The following is a 20,979-nucleotide window of genomic DNA, read 5'->3' as shown; positions in this document are numbered from 1 at the left end:
TGGAAATGAGGTTTCTCAGAATTTTGAAAATTCTTGGAAATGAGGTCAAGTTCCGAGAATTTTCGACCTTACTGACCTCATTTCCAAGAATTTCCGAAATTCGGAGAAACCTCATTTCCAAGAATCGTCGAAATCATGCCACTTCCTTGCACATCATGTGATCCTGTTACAAATCCCGATTTTCGAGAAAATTTTCAAATTTTTGTCGAAAATTGAGATTTGTAACAGGATTACATGATGTGCGAGGAGGTGGCACGCGTTAACTTTTTTATATTTTTTAAATCACGATTTTCAGTTTTTTAAAAATCTTCATTTTTTCGAAAAAAAATATGTATATTATGAACTTAAGAATAATTTAATTTTAGAATTAAATACATTTATTTAAAAATAAGATCTTCAACAGGGGGTGGGAACTATTTTTCGTAACCACCCCTTTCGTACATACGTAATATAGAAATAATACCAAAGAGGGTGTGGTAACTAACATCGTGGTCACCCCTAAGTTTCACCCCCTCTGGCTACGCATCATGACGTCATTACGCGATAAAATAAATTTAAAATAAAATTTATTTTATTTTGCGACGGCCGGGATTCGATCTCACGAACCCACGGTTTCAATCCTGACACTCTAGCACCGAGCTATCAAGACATTTTGGAAAACGTATTTTAAAACTTGTATTTAAATTTCAAAATAGATAAATGAACTTAAAAATTTATTGAAAAAGATGTACATCACTGTTTATGTAACGTCATCCGAGAAAAAATATTTTTGCGACTGGCGGGATTCGAACCCGCGATCTCACGTACACTAGCCGGCGCCTATACCGACTTGGCCACGGAGGATTCTTACTTGAACTGTCTTAAAACTTGTATTTATGTGTACGTTTTTTAAACAAATAAATAAATTTTCCTAACGTTGCATTCTTCTGTATTTTTTTTTTATTCATAAGTATATTTTTACTGTAGGAATTTTGTTTTACACGATGGAAATAATTTTAACTACTTATTTAATTTCATTTAAATATATTTTATTGATTCCATTTGTCGTACATAAAGATTTTTATTACATTTCTTTAATGTACATCTGATTTTTAACATATAATAATATGTAATTTATAAATAAAGTACATTGAAAAATATAATACGTCTTTTTTAAGCCGCTGTTGTATGTTAATAATCCATTAGATGACCAATAATTATTCTTCTTTTACCAGGAAACTTTTAAAAATATTTAGATATGCTGAGAATTGAATATTTGTCCAGTCTGTTCTAATAGTATGAAGGTTAACTGTAAAAAAAAATATATAATGATACATGAAATACATAAAAGTATTTTACAAATTAATAAATATATTATATTATATAAGGTGGTCAATATTTTCTTACCTATAGAAGAGACTGAAAAGTCTTGAGCCCAACATGTGGAGAATTCCATCATCTTGTTCTGCAAACTTCATTCTTGTCCTGCAGTTTTAATAGAATCCAATTGAATGAAAAACTTCAAACGTGTTATGTTAAAATTCGCCTTGTATAATTTGTAAAAAAATTGTAAATTAAAAATAAAAAAGAAATAATAAAAAAAAAAACAGAAAATATGACTGACGTGTATCACTCAACATGTATTAATCAAAAACCAAAAAAAAAGGAAAAATAAATTAATTCCTTATCAAACATTACGACTAAACTTAATAATTTATAAATTAAAAAAGTTACTTTATTAATTAATCATAAATTTGCAACAATAATTCGTAAGATTACTTGCTCGTTCATGTGTAATATTATCTGACAAGAAAAAAATCACGACTAATCATAACGAAGCTATTCGTTAGCACAAAACATGTTGTTTAACACATTGAACGACGTATATGTAAAAGTTAAAGGATCCTCAAGTTCATATATATATATATATATTTATCTATGTTTACGCGCATATGTAGAAGAAGAGGGAACTTGCTTTTGGGGCCCGGTCATTCACTTCTTCTGAAGGCACAAGTATACCTTCCCCCCTCCCTCTCTCCCACAACTCCCCACCACCCTCTTCTCACCCTCTTTCTTTATTTCATTCTGTTTTTTCGCTTCCCTTTCTCTCTCTCTCTCTCTCTCTCTCTCTCTCTCTTTTCGTTACTCGTCTCCATTCGAAATGCGCAGTAAACAAACCACAGTCCGTTTACCTCGCTTTACCGAGCAACAGATTCCGATCTTCTTCATCCTCCTCCTCCTCCTCCTCCTCTTCTTCCTCCTCCTCCTCTTCCTCCTCTTCCTCCTCTTCTTCATCATCGTCATCTTCTTATTTTTATTTTTATTTTTATTTTTATGTCGTATTTTTCGCGAATTACTCGTTCGCACGTTCGCAAGATGTCAAACGTCACCACCCAAGTGAAAAGAACACGCTTACTTTGCATTTAATTTGTTTTTAATTTTGTTTTATCTGATTATAGTATGTGTTTGTGTGTGTGTGTGTGTGTGTTTTATTAATTTATTAATTATTTAATAATTTATTCTTTTTATTTTATCTTTTTATTTGATCTTTTTCACGAGACTCGTTCGCACGTTCGCAAGTTTGCAAGATTTCAAACGTCACCCATTGAAAAGAACCCGTTTTCTTCTTATTTTTTGTTTTCCTTTTTTTCTGATCATGTTATGCGTGTGTTTTATTAATTATTTAATAATTTATTCTTTTTATTTTATCTTTTTATTTGATCCTTTTCACGAGACTCGTTCGCACGTTCGCAAGTTTGCAAGATTTCAAACGTCACCCATTGAAAAGAACCTGTTTTATTTTTCTTTTTTTTTTATATTTTATCCGATCATATTAATTGTGTGTTTTATTTATTCTTTTATTATTTTATTAATTATTTAATAATTTATTCTTTTTATTTTATCTTTTGCTTTCGTATTTTTCGTGAGACTCGTTCGCACATTTGCAAGTTTGCAAGATTTCAAATGTCACCCATTGAGAAGAACCCATTTTCTTTTTTTTTTCTGATCATATTACATGTGTGTGTGTGTGTATGTGTGTCTTATTAATTGTTTTTATTATTTTATTTAATTATTAATTTTTATTTTTATACTTTAGTTACAGCTTTGCTTCCCCCACTTCATACACATCCCACACTACTCACATTACTCACACTAACCCCTCTCAAAAATGCAGCAAAATTCACGCACTTTTTTTTTGCTATGAGAAAGGATAATAATGATAATAATAAGGAGTAGGGATGAGGGGTAAGAGAAGGGAAGAATAATGGATGGAAAGATTATTTTTTGTGATCTTATTAAAATTCCAAAGTGAGTGAAACGGGTTTAACCAGATTTTCACCAAAGTAGCACGGATTTCGTCAAAGATGAAAGAATAATAATTTATTGGAACAGAAAGAAAGAAAGAAGAAAACAAACAAACAAACAACAACAACAACAAAAAGAAATAGAACAACAACAAAAAATAATAATAATAATAATAATAATAATAATAATGATGATGATAATAAAACGTAAATTGAAACTTGTTCGCATGCTTTCAAGTTGAACGAACCTAATTAAGATTTGAAAAAAAAAAAAAAAAAACAGATATTGTTCATTACAATTTTATGATTAATTAAATACAACTTTTAAAAAGATATTTTCTAATTGTCCTGTTTACAGAACCGAATCGAAATTATCGAAGTAAAAGTTAATTTTTTTTTTCTTGTTTTTTATTTGTTTTTTATTTGTTTTTTTTTTTGTTCATTCTCATTTCACTCTTGACTGACTATCATTGCGTGTTATTTGTTTTATGGGTTTTATTTTTTTATAGGTATTTTTTTTTTTTTTTTTTTAATATCGAAGGATCTTATATAAAATATATTATCATGGAATAATTATGCTAATAATAATTTCGTATTTTTATCAATTGAATTTATTCGAAGGGAAAAATATCAATTGGAAGTTTTAAAAATAAAGAAGAGGAAAGAACAAAATATGTCAGTGTGTGTGTGTGTGTGTGTGTGTGTGTGTGTGTGTGTGTGTGTGTGTTATGTAAAGAAAATATTTGGATGTTTGGATGTTTGGATGTTTTGATCGTACAACATTTTTTTTTTTTGATGATCAAAACATCTGTAAAATATTTTCTTGTTTGTTTCATATTATAATTTATTTTAATGTGACACATATATATATATATATACAAAAAAAAAATACGAATCTAGAAACTGATATTAATTTATATTTGACAAATTTATTATAAATTTAAATTTGAATTTTAATAAATTATTATATTTTTATATTGCATAATAATAATATTATTATTTTATATTTATATAAAAATACGAATCTAGAAACAGAGATGTTATAATTTATATTTGATTTAATTATCAAAAATGTTTATATATAAATATCCCAATTTATATTTGACCAATTTATTATCAATTTTAATTTTAATTTTAATTTTAGTAAATTATTATATTTTTATATTGCATAATAATATTATTATTATTATGCAATATATAAAAATACGAATTTAGAAACAGAGATGTTATAATTTATATTTGATTTAATTATCAAAAATGTTTATATATAAATATCCCAATTTATATTTGACCAATTTATTATAAATTTTAATTTTAATTTTAATTTTAGTAAATTATTATATTTTTATATTGCATAATAATATTATTATTATTATGCAATATATAAAAATACGAATTTAGAAACAGATGTTATAATTTATATTTGATTTAATTATCAAAAATGTTTATATATAAATATCCCAATTTATATTTGACCAATTTATTATCAATTTTAATTTTAATTTTAATTTTAATAAATTATTATATTTTTATATTGCCTAATAATATTATTATTATTTGATATTTATATAAAAATACGAATTTAGAAACAGATGTTATAATTTATATTTGATTTAATTATATATTTTATATTTGTCTATATTTTATATATATTTTTTATATATTTATATTAATTATATATTATATATTTATAATATGTGAATAACACGAGTTAAATCAAATTAAAAAAATATATAAGAAATGTGATTAATTAGTTCTTCACATTTCTAATCCTTAAGTTTTGTTTAACATTTTATTATTATTATTATTATTATTATTATATTATTCTTTAAGATACTTTAAAGGACTACTCGAAAGATCGAATGATGTATGTATTCGTGAAGTGAATAATTTATTCGTAGTTGTAATCCGCATGCAAATCAGACTACAACCATAGTGCGAACCTTTGCACCGTTTTACCGTCGACTTTATACGGCACCAACCCAGGTCAACGAACGTCTGTTCTCTTCTCGTATTTTCTATGTTTTTTCTCTTTTTTTTTTTTTTTTTTTTTTTTTTTTTTTAACAAATAATATTTCAACTATCTACGTATTTATATATGTAAGAATTATTTATAAATGTTATTGAATATTTTCAACTATATATTATTTATAATATTACAATCATACACATTGACACGTAATTCGTATTTGCATTTCTTACAGGAGTACAAAAACCGATACTTCCTTGTTGTTTTATTTTTTGTTTTGTTCATTTAACATGAAATTCATTTATTTTGTTCATTATGAAATTCATGCATAAATAAAAATTTATAATATATTTTTTTATTAGTATTATTAATATAATTTATTTAATTATGCACCATTTGCAAATTGATGCAATTCACTTTGGTTTACTAATTTAGTTTATTTTGATTATTGTTTATAATATATTTGTTGTTGTAATTTATTTAATTATGCACCATTTGCAAACTGATGTAACACATTTTGATTTACATTTACTTAGTTTCGCTTGTTATAGAATTGTTTTAAAATTAATGGTCAAAATTTGAGTTATTTTGTTGACCGTAAAATGGGTCAACAATTTTCAACAGGATTGTAATTAAAAAAAAAAATTTAAATAATTCAATAGAATGTTCAACAAACTCAATTATTTATATACCAATTTTAATATTTAATAATGTATGGTGAATAATATTAATACATGCAAAATACATAGGATGCGTGCTTATTTCTATGCATATTATGTAAATATATTTTACATGCATAAATTATACTATAATAAAAAAAAAATATATATATATAAATAATATAAAATTGTTAATAAAACAAGTAGAATGAGAAGAATAATTGAAAGACAATTTTAGAAATAATTTCTTTTTTTTTTTTTTCTTTTTAGAAATAAATCTAAACATCTCTAATCTACTTTTGTATCCAAGTGTGAAAGCTTCAACCGTATCGAGGATGCACACACTTTTACAGATTTGTTATTAACACAACTTACCGTTTTTATATCAGAAATTCCATAAATGCGTCACTATTCCCATTGTGAAAAATGTTAACACGAAATACCGCGAAATTTTTCGTACGAATAAATAAAAAAAAATAAAATAAAATAAATTAACACACACGTGAACTACTAACCAATGATAAAACAACATTGACACGTGATATGATGTAAAATATTTTAAATTGTAATTTTAAAGATAAAATTAAAAAAATGCTAAAACAAAATGTATATATATATACATATTTGAAATATTAAGTTGCGACGTATCTAATTGGTTATCTAAATTTGCAAGATTATCATCTTTATCGTAACGATTAAACGATAAGAAAATACGTTAACAATGACATTTAAAAAAAAAAAAAAAAAAACTATCCGCGCGTATTTTATATTTTCATTACGATAAAAAAATTTAACAAGTGTCATTACGTAATTACAAATACTTAATCTGCAAGTTGAAAAAAAAAATCACAAATGAAAAAAAAAAAAGAAAAAAAAAGTTGTTTTATTATCTGTGGTTATTAAATAATGTCATAAAAAATTGAATAATATAAAAAAAAAAAACATTGTTATAAAAATTAAATCTCGAAACATTTCCAAATCCCAAAATCCCAAAATCTTAAAATCGATTCTTTTTTTTTTTTATAAAGTAGGTAAGTCAGATTCCTTCTTTTTTTTTCTTCTTTTTTTTGTAATATTAAATTGATCATCTATCGTACTCGAACGAATAAGAGAATAATTTAAAAAACTTACTGGAAATGTTAAAGCATCTTCCATGAATATCAGAGAACCATCGTGTCCCATGGTGTTCATGGTTTCTAGAATTGATTGATAATAAATCCCTGAAAGACCGTATCAATCTAGAAAAACCCATGTATATTAAATTGGCAGGATTGAGATGATTAGAATCCTCTTCCACGCTGTTGATGGGAATTTGAGATTCGGATAATCGATTATTAATCGAATAATTAATGCTGTCATTATAATAAATGTGTCTTCGTATGCACCTTTCAACAGGACGTACAACATAAGTAATGGGTTTTTCATAAGTTTTGAAAACCCTGACCTCATCGTTGGTGTTTGGTTTGACTTTAGATTCGGATAAATGAAATTCAGGTAAGACCTTAACGTTGCCCTTGATAAGAGTAGGGACAGTACCGCGAGTGGCGCCATCTAACAGCGAAGACTCTGAACTGGTTGAACAGCTTCCTATCATATCGACGAATCTGAAAACAGAAAGTGAAAAAATGATAAGAAATTTGTTTTCAACTGTCGATAATTTACCGACATTACATGTTACCGACACAATCGTGTGTATTCATTTTAACACTGTCGATAAGTCTACTTTGAAATTGGTTCTAATATTTAATATATATAATTTTTTTTTGTAATAATTTTTTTTTAAATTATATAGTTTTTGTTATACCATTTTTTATTGTTTACTGATTATATATTGTTATCTTTGTTTTTATAATTAGTTTTACAATATTAATAAATAATATATTATATTAAATTTGTTAAATAACAAAAGTAATAAAATAATTTTCTATTAAATATAAAAAACGATTAATTAAACTTTTTGATTTTGATTAATGCTCAAACAATTAATCAAAATAAAAATTAAATAATAATTATAAAAAATTCTACGATATCAATGATCACTTATCAATTAATTAACAAATGGAAACTTCCCTACCGTTTCCTACCCCCTTTTTGAAAATGATCGAACATACGATAAAAACCCTAAAATTCAATTGCCAATACTCGAATATATATTGATATTCAATTAATTCCTATTTACGAAAATGCAAACAGTTATAAAACGGTCATCTACCTTTGTCTGAAGTGGGGAGGGGGATGATTCTAATTTATTAACAATAACGAGTTCTATGAAATCCTTGTTACATCGATGCCAACAACCTATGTGTCTGTGTCTGTCTGTCTGTGTGTGTGTGTGTGTGTGTGTGTTTGATAATATCAATTAATTGTTTCAATCTTTTTTTTTACTTTATTTTACTGTAAACCATTGCTCTTTTATTTTTTTTTATATATACTTTTTCATGTTTTATTTATTCGAACGATACAAAAGAGCTCGGTCGTATCAACAAATCGAGTATTTTTGAAGTCCGCTTAAAATCTGAAATATTTATTGTCCTATCGTATAAAGTCGCTAAAATACAAAAGTTTAATGCATCAATAAATTTCAATTACTTATGAACTTGAAAACTTTTCCATCAAGAGAATGAAATTTTATATATATATATATATATATATATGAAAGATTTAAAACCCATCATTTTTTGTTGTTTTTTTTAAGAATTTTGTTCAATGGAACGAATGAATTTTCTTTTATTTTTATTTGTTAATTTTGTTCCAAATGCGTGAAATTTTATTTTTATTTTATTTAATTATTTTCTTATTTAATTTATATAAATGAACGATTTAAAAGCCATCATTTTTTGTTGTTGTTGTTGTTTTTTTGTTCTTTCAAGAATTTTATTCAATATGAATGTAAAATTGACGAGAATTATTTATACATTTCTATTGTTGAATAATTTGTTTTTTATAAAAGAAATGTTTAAATTTGTATATTGGTATTGGTAGTACGTATTCAAATTACACACGTATAATTTAATGAAATAAATTAACCCGTTTTGAATACACGTGTGTCATATTGTAGATAATAATAGAGATTTGGCTTAAAACTCTTATGTCATCTCTGATTGAACAATAATTAATTAATCTGACAATACTACATTTATTATTTTCCAATATACAATTGTCAAATTGTCTCAAAGTAAATGATATTATAAATTACAATCATTTTCTTCAATAATATTATCAATAATTAAGCAACATTGATGAAACTATATTGAAACAATATTAAATAAATAATTTGATATATATATATATATATTCAAAGAATTAAAAATTTCATTAATTTTGTTTATCAATTATTTGCAAAATAACAACCTGTTTCGATAAAAATCAATAAATCATTTGTTTATATAAAATGTTTCTCAAAAATTATTTTAACCGTTGATGTACAAATCCATTGATCAAAAATAAATTCTAATTAATTCAAGTTCATTTTTAATATATTTTTTTTTTTTTATAAGAATAAAAATGACTTATTATATTAAAAGAATAAAAAAAAAAAAGAAAAATACATTGAAGAGGAAAAAATTTTCTTTCAAACAAAAACAAAAAAAAAAGTACAACCTTTTTACGCACGGTCGTGTACAGCAATCGTAACAAACAGAAAATAAATGCCTTGAAGATAGTTATAATAATGCCTTAAGGCCCTTAAAGGTTACATCTGCTAAAACCTTACCCTCTTTGTGAAACTTTCTTTGTATTTAGTGTGAACGCATTCATTTAAAATTCCACGTATTTTCATGGTTGCTAGAACAAACTGCATTCAAACACACGAAGCAAACTCTTTCATACGAAATTAAGTTAATAATTAAATTTATAATAATAATAATAATAATAATAATAATAATAATAATAATAATAATAATAATAATAATAATAATAATAATAGTTTTCTTTTACGTTGGATTGTATCTTCGAATATTTTATTCATTAGTTTTAATAAAATTAACATTTATTATATTATATTATCTTATGAATTTTGATATCTAAGATAATTTCAAATATTAAGAAAATTAATTCATGTTTGTTATTATTCTTTTATAATATTATAAAATTTTATTATAATTTATAATACAATAAATATATTATTAGAATTTATAATATATAATAAATATTATATATTATATAATTTATTATATATTTAACTAATAATATAATAATATAATAAAACTACAAAATTAAATATTATTATAATATAACATATATTTATTATATTATATTATAATATAATATAATAATATTAAAATAAAATATAATATAATAAATAAAATAAATATATAATATAATATAATAAGAATAATAATATAATAAAATATAATATAATAAATAAAATAAATAAATAACATATATAATACACATATGATATAATAATATAATATAATTTATTTTTATTATTCCTCTTATTATATTTATTTTATAATAATATTATTAAATATTTTATTATAATATTATATTCCAATTCTATTCTTAAATCTTTGTCTACTTAATAAAATTTCAAACAACACCATTTGCAAAAACTTAAAACAACCCCATTTGTTTTTTCATTCTTTACACAAAATACAAAAAAACATTTTAATTATTAATACCAAGACAAACGAAAGAATGTAATTAAATTGAAAATATAAAGACTAGTTTTTCATTGAAAAAAAAAAAAAAGTAAAAAGGGTTAAACTTCGTCCAATAGACTGCAAGTAATACAAAGACTGTCAAATATAATCAATGTTGTATAGCTATTTTTATATAACCACGAAACCCCATAATATCACAGTAAATCATATAAAAGACCTTTTTCCTTCTTTACCCTATTAAAATATGTATTATTTTAAAAGACCCTTTTTCCCTTCTTTTTTCTTCTACTTTCGTTCAGAAGAATCTAATTTATAAAATGATCAAAGTTAAATATAGCAAAATTTTTAAGATAAAAAAAAAACCTTAGGAAGGTATAACTCAATCGATACGAGAAAAACCTTACGAAGGATACAAATCCATCCCTTTTATACCGACACTGATTGTGTGAATACCCCATTCACGTTGTCTTCTTCAAACTTTCAACACGACAGGGACACGACACTTTGGATACTTTCCTAAATATCCTTCAAATTTTTCCAAATTATTCTAAATTTCTGATACTACTTGAAACAAAATGTCAACATCCGTTTTATCCTATTTATAATGAAATATAAAATAAAAAATAATAAACATTTTTTATCTGCAAAAGAAATTATTTTCTTAACAAATGAAAACACAAAAAATCAAAACTTTTTCAAATTTCTTAATGTTTGAAGAGAAATTGAATTTTTTTTTTTTCTTTGTAGTATTTAATGAAATATATGTCGTAATGATCATTTAAACAAATAAAAATAAAACAATGTTATAACATCGAAACAATTCTTTTCCACTCATTCTAACACCAACAACTCATCCCACACGTAAAAGGAACTATCGATCGGTACAAACCATGTTCAATTATTCTGAGAAAGCTTTTGCGTTTCACCCGGTATATAAGCACTCTACCATCACCCATTTCTCTATCCAACACATACCACCACCCACCACCACCTTTTGATCAGAAATTCGTTCAACCACGTCTCTCTCAAGTTATACCTCTCTTTAATTTTCACATTACCACCACGTTTTCTAACTTCTCTCTTGCTCTACTTTGTTCAACATGTATTTCTTTTTTTTTTTTCTATGACAAAGAGAGTGTGTGTGAGAGAGAGAGAGAGAGAGAGAGAGAGAGAAATTTATTGATGAGAATAAGTAGAAATGAAATAGAATCATTTTTTGAAAGTAATTTGTGTAAATTGCACAGCAAGAGAAAATTCTATAAACATTATTTATGCAATTTGTTTATCATTTAGTTTTAATAATAAATTTGTCAATTTTTAATATGTAATTTAAATATTGTATAAATATATTAAATTATTTATATATTATTTAATTTTTTAATTTTTAATTTATAATATATATATATATATATATATATATATATATATATATAGATTTATTATATACCTAAATATATGTAATATATAATATATAAAATTTATTCAATTTAAAATATTATAATAATATATTATAATTTATATTATTATATATATATATTATATATTTTATTATTGTATAATATAATTTATTATTTAATAATTAGATTATTAATAAATTAAATTAAATTTTAATATAAAATATATATATATTATATATATTATTAATTATAAATAATATTAAAATAATAATAAAAACGAAAATAGATGTACAGTAACATTAGAAATTATTTAAAAATACTTTAAACATAAAACTGTAAAACTAAATATAAAATCAATGAAAATTCTTGATTGAATTTCCATCATTTTTCATACTATTTCATATTATTTATTAATTTTTTTTTTATTTATGATTTATTTATTTAATGTTAATCTTTTTTTTTTGATTTTTTACATACATTTGAAATTCATAGTTATCTTATACTTCGACTTCGATACGTTCATTGTACCGAACTAACGTTCTGGCTTTAAAGTTTTTGATATCTTTCATCCCTCGTCTTCTAAGATGTGGGTGGTTGAAGGTGGGTGGTTAAAGAGAGAAAGGTAAAAACGAAGGAGTAAAGGAAAAAGACAGAAATAACGACTCCGAGTTTTTCACCTCGATCGATCGTCCTGTACCCAGTCAAGTCGCACTGATCTTATATTTTTTCTTTTTATTTTTTTCTTCATTTCTTTTATTCTTTTTATTTTTTTTACCCCTTTTTCTGCTTCTTCTTGTTCTTCTTCTTCATCTTTTTCTACCTTGTCTTCTTATTTTTCTTTTTCTGTTTCCTTTCTGCTGTATTTCATTGTCTTTCTTATTGTTCACAAAATTGCAAACAATTTTGCATCAATCGTGATTTAATATTATTATTTATAATTATTTCTTTATTCTTTGTACTTTTTTTCATGTGTGTTTGAAAATTTTTAACAAAGATAGAACAATTTTATTTTATTTTTTTTTTTGTTTGGTTTTGTTTTAAATATAAAAATGTGAAAAATTTCGTTCGAACGTTGTTAGGAAATCAAATGAATAATCCTTAATAAAAAAATACACACACACACATATGTACAAATATATATATTTGCAATGGGGTTTTTAATAAAAATCTCGAAAATAATAATTACTTTTTGAAGTGAAATTTAAAACGATATTCGTGAAATATTCATAAACCCATTCGTTTGGATAAATTAACGACCATCAGAAAATATATATATATATACGTATATATAATTGTATTTGTAAAGTTTATTACTAAATTTAATTGAAAATTTGATCAATTTCGTTTGAATAATTACGAAATTGAGAATTTTATTTTTGTTAACTTTTTTTTGTTGTTGTTGCCTATAACAATAACCACGGAATAATTATAAGCTTACACGTAAATTTCATTTAAAAGAGAAAACGAATTTTGCATTTAAACGACTCAACCAACCCAACCACCCTCACCCACCCACCCATCCTTTTCCTTTCCGATGAAAATTTTCTAATTATTTCACTTCTCTTCACTTTTTTTTTCTTCTTTTTTTTTTTTTTACAATAATTGCTTTGTTACGGATAAATTAAATCAAACGATTTGGATTAAATTGAATCAAACATTGGTCAAATTAAATGCACATTTATCGTTAAAGTTATTTGAATCAAATGGATAATCAAAGTTGATTTGTTTTCAAATATTATTAACAAATATTTGATTTATTTTATATTAAAAAAAAAATATATATATGTAGTATCCTTTACAATATGGTAATTTACTATGCTAATTTACATTTATACTAATCTAAATTATTTCTCGTCACAAAGAACATGTCTTTATTTAAAAAATTAGATTCGAGTCATTTAAAATTGAATGGATTCAATTTTTTCAAAATATTATTAAAAAAAAAATGTTATGGAGAGACTAAAATTACAAACAGATGTAAATTGCAATATTATTAATTAAACGTTTAAGATCGATCATCATATTTCAACTGTTAACCAAAATTATTCCAAAGAGAGCTATAAAATTTGATCGTAGAATTTCTGGTGCAACTTTATGAACCATTACTGGCATCCCTTTCTATTGGGTCTTAAAATATTCCTAGTATCTTCCTGTTGGAATCGTTTAAATGCAATTCTATATATATATGTGTTTGTGTGTGTGACTTATATTGATACGTTTAACTGGTAAAAATATAAAACTTACGAAATCAAAATAGCGAATAAGAAGGTCACGATCGATATTACGTTGGTGTACTAGTTTTCTCATAAAAAAATCGTTATATTAAACCGACAATAATCTTGCTAAGGGGATAACAATAGTGTAAAATAACGATGAACTAAAATATCAAATAACCGACGACTATAAAAAAAAAAAAAAGAAACCGAAAAAAGAATCAAATGAAATCGTATCGTTCGTATGAAATTTCGAAAATCCATCAAAAAAAAAAAAGATTTCCTTACAAAACATTTTTTTTTTCTGCTAAAGAAGAATACTTTTTCAAACTATAGTAAATGTTTTCATTTAATAACATTAATGATTATATTTATATAATTTTTATAAGAAATTGTATTCAATTGTTTTTAAATTGTTACGAATATTGGATTTTCTTTGATTTTCGAAAAATGACCATTCTCAATTTGAGTGATAAGAATTCTTGTGTTTACGAAGGAAATTTTGAAATAAAACAAAACAAAAATATATATCTAAAGTAGTATACAGTAAGGTATATGTGTTTTCTCCATTATGGTTTCTAGTATACATCCTGTACATATGCTGGGACATGGGGATAAAACATAACTGCTGTTGTATGTCATTCACGATGACAAATGGTATACTGAGGATAATAATCGACTGTCTTTCTGCTTTTTCTTATAACCAACTAATATTTCCTTCTCTCTCTCTCTCTCTCTCTCTCTCTCTCTCTCAATTTTCTTGTTTGATATTTTACCATTTGTTTTTTGTTTTTTGTTTTTTTTTCTTTTTAATTTTCTTATTAGACATATAACATTTCAGATATGTGGAAAAACAATTTTGAAAGGTTTCTTTCTACAAATGCATCTAAATCAAATATTGTCACACGTATATACACATACTTATATAATAAAATATATAATATAAAATAATATAAAATAATAGTATAGTCTTATATATAAATTATACGTGTCACGTTGTTTGTGCGCAATGGACTCCTAAACTACTGAACCGATTTGAATAAAATTTAGCACACTGTATGCAATTTCATCCAACTTGAAAGATAGGATAGTTTATATCATTCTAACAGATGGCGGTATAAGGTAATTCGTTAACTTAAAGAGACGTGTGTATCGAACTGATTGTAAGCCACAGCAAAGCGTGGCAGGGCACCCCCTAGTAAATTATTATTTATAATCATAGAAATTATTAATAATTAAGATTATATATCACAGAGATGAGAATCACTGACTGAAGGGATGGAGAAATGCAAAAAGTATAAAAAAAAAAAAGGAATTTAGTCAGAAAGAGATAAAGTTATATGCTCAAAGCTAAAAGGGAACTCCATTGTTTTTACTTCAAAAGATACATTTCCTTATATCCTTTCTTTCTATTTTTCAAACGTTTCAACTTTTTTTTTATATTTGTATTTTTAAATGAAGCAGTATAACCTTTCTTTCATCCGCAATATGTTATATACTATTGTAATCTGTACATAAACCTTATATATATATATATATACATAAAAATGCATACATAAATACATTAAAGTAAAAATATGATAAAATTCAAACGAATTTTGTAAAAGATTTTCCTTGAAAAATTCTTTTTATTCTTTTTACTGTATTTTTTTATTTTTTTTTTATTTATTCGTATAGAATTATTTTTATTTCACATTTATTTATGAATTATAAGTTTGTTATTTATATTTTTGTATTAAAATATAATTTTTTAATGGATCATTTTAGTAATTTCGAGAAAGAGAAAGAAGAGATAAATGAAAGTATATGAGTAGATTATATTGTTTCAACCACATAGAAACATTTGTATTACTCGAGGGATGAAAAAGGGAAAGATAAGAATAAAGGAAATGAAAGAAGGACTTTCCTTTTTCCAAATAGAAGAGACTTCAAGAAAGAACTGGACTCGATTACTCTCTTTACGAGAACAAACAAGGACTTGTTTCAAATATAAACGACAGTCGATACTTTTATCCTTGTGATGTGGATTTTTCACGATATCAAATAAAAAAAAAAAAATTAAAAAAAGAAAGAAAAAAGATATTAATAAAAACTTTTACCATTTTTATATATAAAAAATGCAACGTATGATGCATCACCTGTTTATTGTACAATACTTGCAAACTGCATGAGTTGCATTTTATATGAGAATGTATTTTTAATTTCGATTTTGATATAAATTCATCTTTTTAAATTCGAATAAAATAATTTTTATCTTATATATATATATATATATTTTTTGTTTGTTTATATTTAATTTAATAATCAATGAGTTATTTTATCGAAAACCACGTTTGATATATTTTTTTTTTTGGTTCTTTTTATCGAACATTCGTAATATTTTATTACATAAAATATAAATAAAAGTATAGAACAATATTTTATATATTATATTAATATAATAATAATAAAATATATATAAATGTATTTAATTATATAATAATATAATTAATAATATATATATAAATATATATTGTTTTAATTACGAATGTATTTCTAGTATTTCAAGTGGACATAAATAACCCCCCCCCCCAAAAAAAAGAATGAAAAATATTAAAATATTATTTTATAAAAAAAAAACTTCTTCGTAATATTTAATAATTAATATGACGAACTTAACATTACTTGTTATTAATTAAACGTAGAAGAACGTACGCGTCCCTACATAGAAATTATTCATAATTCTATTTAAATATTTTAGAAATCTCTAATGGATATGGCGTACATCAAACGATGCATTACTGCAAAATTGATTATGAATTAATGTCAAATTTATACGTACTCATTTAAAAATATCTCTTTTTCAATTACCACCATTAGATATCAATTTTCATTTTATTTTCATGTTTCAACGTATTTTCGTTTTATTCGTAGTCAACGCATACGAGATGAGATTTAATTTGACTAATCCAACTTAACGATGATGTAGAACTGCATTGCAAAAGTCTGCATATCGAAATCGTTGGCAATGGATTATCGATGAATGTAACCGTTCTTCTTTCTTTTTTTTTTTATTTTCATTTCTTTCCCCCCCCCCCCTCATTTTTTGGTCTCTTGTTCAACATTCGCAGAAATTCATTACCCGCGTTTGCCAACTTTCAAAAGCATTTATGCCAAAAGAGATGAAAGTGGTGGAAAGGAAAAAAAAGTGGTGAGAGAGTGAATTAATTTTTTGTATAAAAAAAAAAATACGATATTGAAATATAAGCTTTGACAATCCGATTATAACAATTGTTATTGTTTATAATACATATTAACAAAATGTGTATGGAAAATATGTGGTGTGTATGGGGAAAATATTGCATTAGAATTCAATCAAATAAATTGTTTTATTTTTTATTAATTAATATTAATATTAAATATTTAATAATAACTTCTTGTACTATATATATATATATATATAATACTATAATCTAATCTTGTACTATATAACATATTTAAATATCTGATTTATAATTCTAATTATCACGTATAATAATTACCACAAATGTATATGACATTTGATACCACTAATCGTATAACTAAATTCTAATTAATAATTACTAATAATTAAATTAATATCAATGAAATTTCACTAAATCAATGCCACCAAAGGTCATGAACAAAACCTATTGTTTTAATCGACGCACTTAATTCGAAAACCATATTGGTCATAATTTAAATCCTAATTGAAATTCCATCGTATATCGTACGATAACATAAATTTTCTGCATTCTCGAGTATAAAGAAACATATTTGAACTTTGAAATTATTTTCAAGTGGAAAAGTTAAACAGAAAGACATCGAAGTTGTTATACGAGAAATCGATCATGTTTCTCTTTTTTTTTTCTCTTTTTATTTTCTTTTTTCTTTTCCTACCAACCACTATGCAGTTACATTTAACATTTTCCAGATTCGTTTGGATCTGACGTTGAACGAAAAGAGGTACGGAAAAAAGTTCAAGATAAGTATAATTCGTGATTTATTGATACTAATCCGATTGAAAAATTCACCTAGTAATATTGAACTAGAATTGAGATACGATTCTTTGTACTTTAAATAAAAAATTCAATTTTTCTTATAACTCAAATATCTTCAATATTTGCAAGATTTAACAAGTCTTTAGAAACCAGATACATATACATGAAAAATCCCTTTAATCATTATCACCATTTTATATTTTTGATTACATTTATCTTATCAATATTAATATTGTATTTTATTTTATATTAATTATTGCGTAATATAATATTTATATATTCGTTTCATTTAAATTTTTCAATATTATTCAATATTTATTATTTTAATTGTATTTCCTATTGATTTAATATAAATATTTCAAAATAAATAAATTAAAAGTTAAATTTGATAAAGTATTTATAATTCACAAAACGTGTTATTTAATTTTTGAAAGAAAAAAAAATTAACTAAACGTAAAATAAATAAACTCAAATTTAAATTTGATAAAATATCGATATACTTTATAAAACGTTTTATTCAATTGAAAGACAAATTATTTAAAAAAGAAAAATTATTCAAATTATTTGAACTAACGTGAGTCATTCAGTATATAATGTTGATGAATTTACCCGAATGATTATCATTTAAAATCAATAATTACCGATATCCGTAATTAACAACATAAGTACCTGTATGAGAATTTAATTCGAAGAGAACTCGATCAATTTGTAAGTGCACATTTATATATATATATATTCAAACAAACGATCAACTAATCCTTTAATCTTAACCTCAGTGATAAATTGATTAGATGTCGTCGAATTAATTAGCAATTAGAAAGCAGTTATCGGAATTTATCCTATCCATGTTTAAATTAACACACTCGAGTTAACATGCATGTATTTCATCCTGTACACATATATATATCAAAGTTAAAACAAAACGATTTATTTTATTTTCATCTTGATTTCATTTATTTTCTTTCTCTCTTATTTTTCTCTCTCTCTCTCTCTCTCTTTCTCTCTCTCACTTTGCTCAACTTGGATCATCGATTACAGTAGTACAACGATATTTCTGGCATGCTTTGAAAGTAGGATAACATTTACAAGCACAAAAACTTCTACGAACGAACTTGTATAGAAATACATACATACATATATATTTTTGTAAGCAAAATAAGTAAGAAAATATACAAGGTGGTATCACATAACAGAATCAATTTTGATTATTCTGTATTATTTTATTTAATCTAACATTTTCTCATTAATTATTTTATATATTATTTATTTTTATTATCATTAGAATATTATTAATTAAAAATGTCAAACACATACATGTTGTACACTTTACAAAATTAAAAAAATAATAACATACAAATGTAAGAACAAAATTATATACATTTATCTTGTAAAACAACTATTGCTAAGCTTGCAAGAAAAAATAAAAAGAACAGAATTAAATGAAGAATATTATAAAAGAATATTTTTGTCTGATATCATCAACAATTTTCATTTGATATTCCAAATGATCCAATGAAATAATAAAAATGAAATAATACAAAATCTGATTAAGTTTTGTGATACACCCTGTGTATTAATCCGATGAAATCTTTGAAACGTATTTCCCCCAGGTTGGTATATTCGAAGATAGAATTTGTCTCTTTACGATCATAGTTCGTTACGGACGTATGTCAACAACGTAATGCATGTTATTTATATCTTCAATTTTCGTTTACACGTGGAAAATTACACGTGGAAAACATTGAAAACGAATCCGCTTATAAAAGAAACGTTATTTATCATGTCCGATATTAATCGGTTACAGTGGGCACAAATAATATCAGAGCTTTCTTTTTCATCCTACTCTCTTCAATGTTTTTATACACAAACGTTAAAATATAAAATACAATAAAATAAAATAAAATAAAAGAAATAACCAACAATATTGCAATACGTCGTTTAAATCTTCTTCATTTGATGTTTCATTTGATTTGATTTTATTTCTTTTTAATAGGAAGTAAAAATATCGAATAATAACAAGAAGAGTATTACAAATAATTATGGTCGATTATTGAACGAATAATAATAATAATTATTATTATTATTATTAATTTAATTATGTGTAAAATATTTTCAGACTATATGAGAGATATAAGGTTGAAAAGTTTTGAACTTAACACGAGAAAATCTCGTGAAAGAATATTATTTAAATAAAAATATTACAAAATTTAATGTTAATAAATAATATTAATATTAAACGATATAACATTTGTTATACGATCAAATGAATAAAAATTGACTATCTTGTTATTCCCAACATGGTTTGATCTTTTTTTTTTTTTTTTCTACCATTCGATATCAAAACCGTAGTTTTCGTGACGAAGTTACGAAATTCTAATGGAAAAGAAGGCGATTGAACGAAGCGAAATGAAATTCTGATAAAATGTGGCCATATTTTTTTTTTGTTTCTTCTTCTTTCCTTCCTTTTTATTCTTTATCTTTTTTTTTTTTATCTTTATTTTTGTGCTGCACTGCGGCAAGGGAATTGTGTTTTCCCACATCACATACACACACACACACACACGTTATATGCAACTACTTATCAAACATTACGCATACAATATCTATCAAATTATTAGCATATTATTGGTTCATACTATAATTATTTTCAAACGTTTAATTAATAATCGATATCGATTATTATATAGTTATCATACGTTCCCTTTTTATCAAAATAAAACGTTAATAGTTTTTTTGTTATATTTATTGTTTTAATTTATATTTAAATTATTTATTTATAGTTGATAAATCTTATCTATTATTATTAAAAATAATTTCTATTATATTTTATTATAATAAAATCATAACTTAAATTA

The 20,979-nt window shown here is 23.9% G+C and overlaps 1 protein-coding gene and 1 long non-coding RNA gene across 9 annotated transcripts in view; both read right to left on the bottom strand.

Moving 5' to 3' along the window:
* The window catches only part of LOC107068855 (growth factor receptor-bound protein 14), a 364,319-nt gene that overhangs the window by 304,920 nt on the left and 38,420 nt on the right, over positions 1-20,979 (bottom strand). For 7 of the 8 annotated variants that reach the window (XM_089175882.1, XM_089175883.1, XM_089175886.1 and 4 more), the window contains one exon: positions 7,044-7,516. In XM_089175882.1, the coding sequence (XP_089032008.1) occupies positions 7,044-7,516 (473 nt within the window). The remainder of the gene's footprint in view (positions 1-7,043; positions 7,517-20,979) is intronic. The other variant, XM_089175887.1, reaches the window with a different exon arrangement.
* LOC149031469 (uncharacterized) lies at positions 1,041-4,150 on the bottom strand. The gene is made up of 2 exons (XR_016177732.1): positions 1,387-4,150; positions 1,041-1,288 (listed from the first exon to the last, which is right to left on the bottom strand). It is a non-coding gene; the product is annotated as an uncharacterized LOC149031469 (long non-coding RNA).

Source organism: Polistes dominula, unplaced genomic scaffold (genome assembly GCF_049000335.1).
Source record: "Polistes dominula isolate Pdom_NZ unplaced genomic scaffold, Pdom_raw_medaka contig_19, whole genome shotgun sequence".
Lineage (NCBI taxonomy): Eukaryota > Metazoa > Arthropoda > Insecta > Hymenoptera > Vespidae > Polistes > Polistes dominula.
Note: the sequence above shows the minus strand (reverse complement) of the source record. Positions and strands in the feature narration are given on the sequence as shown.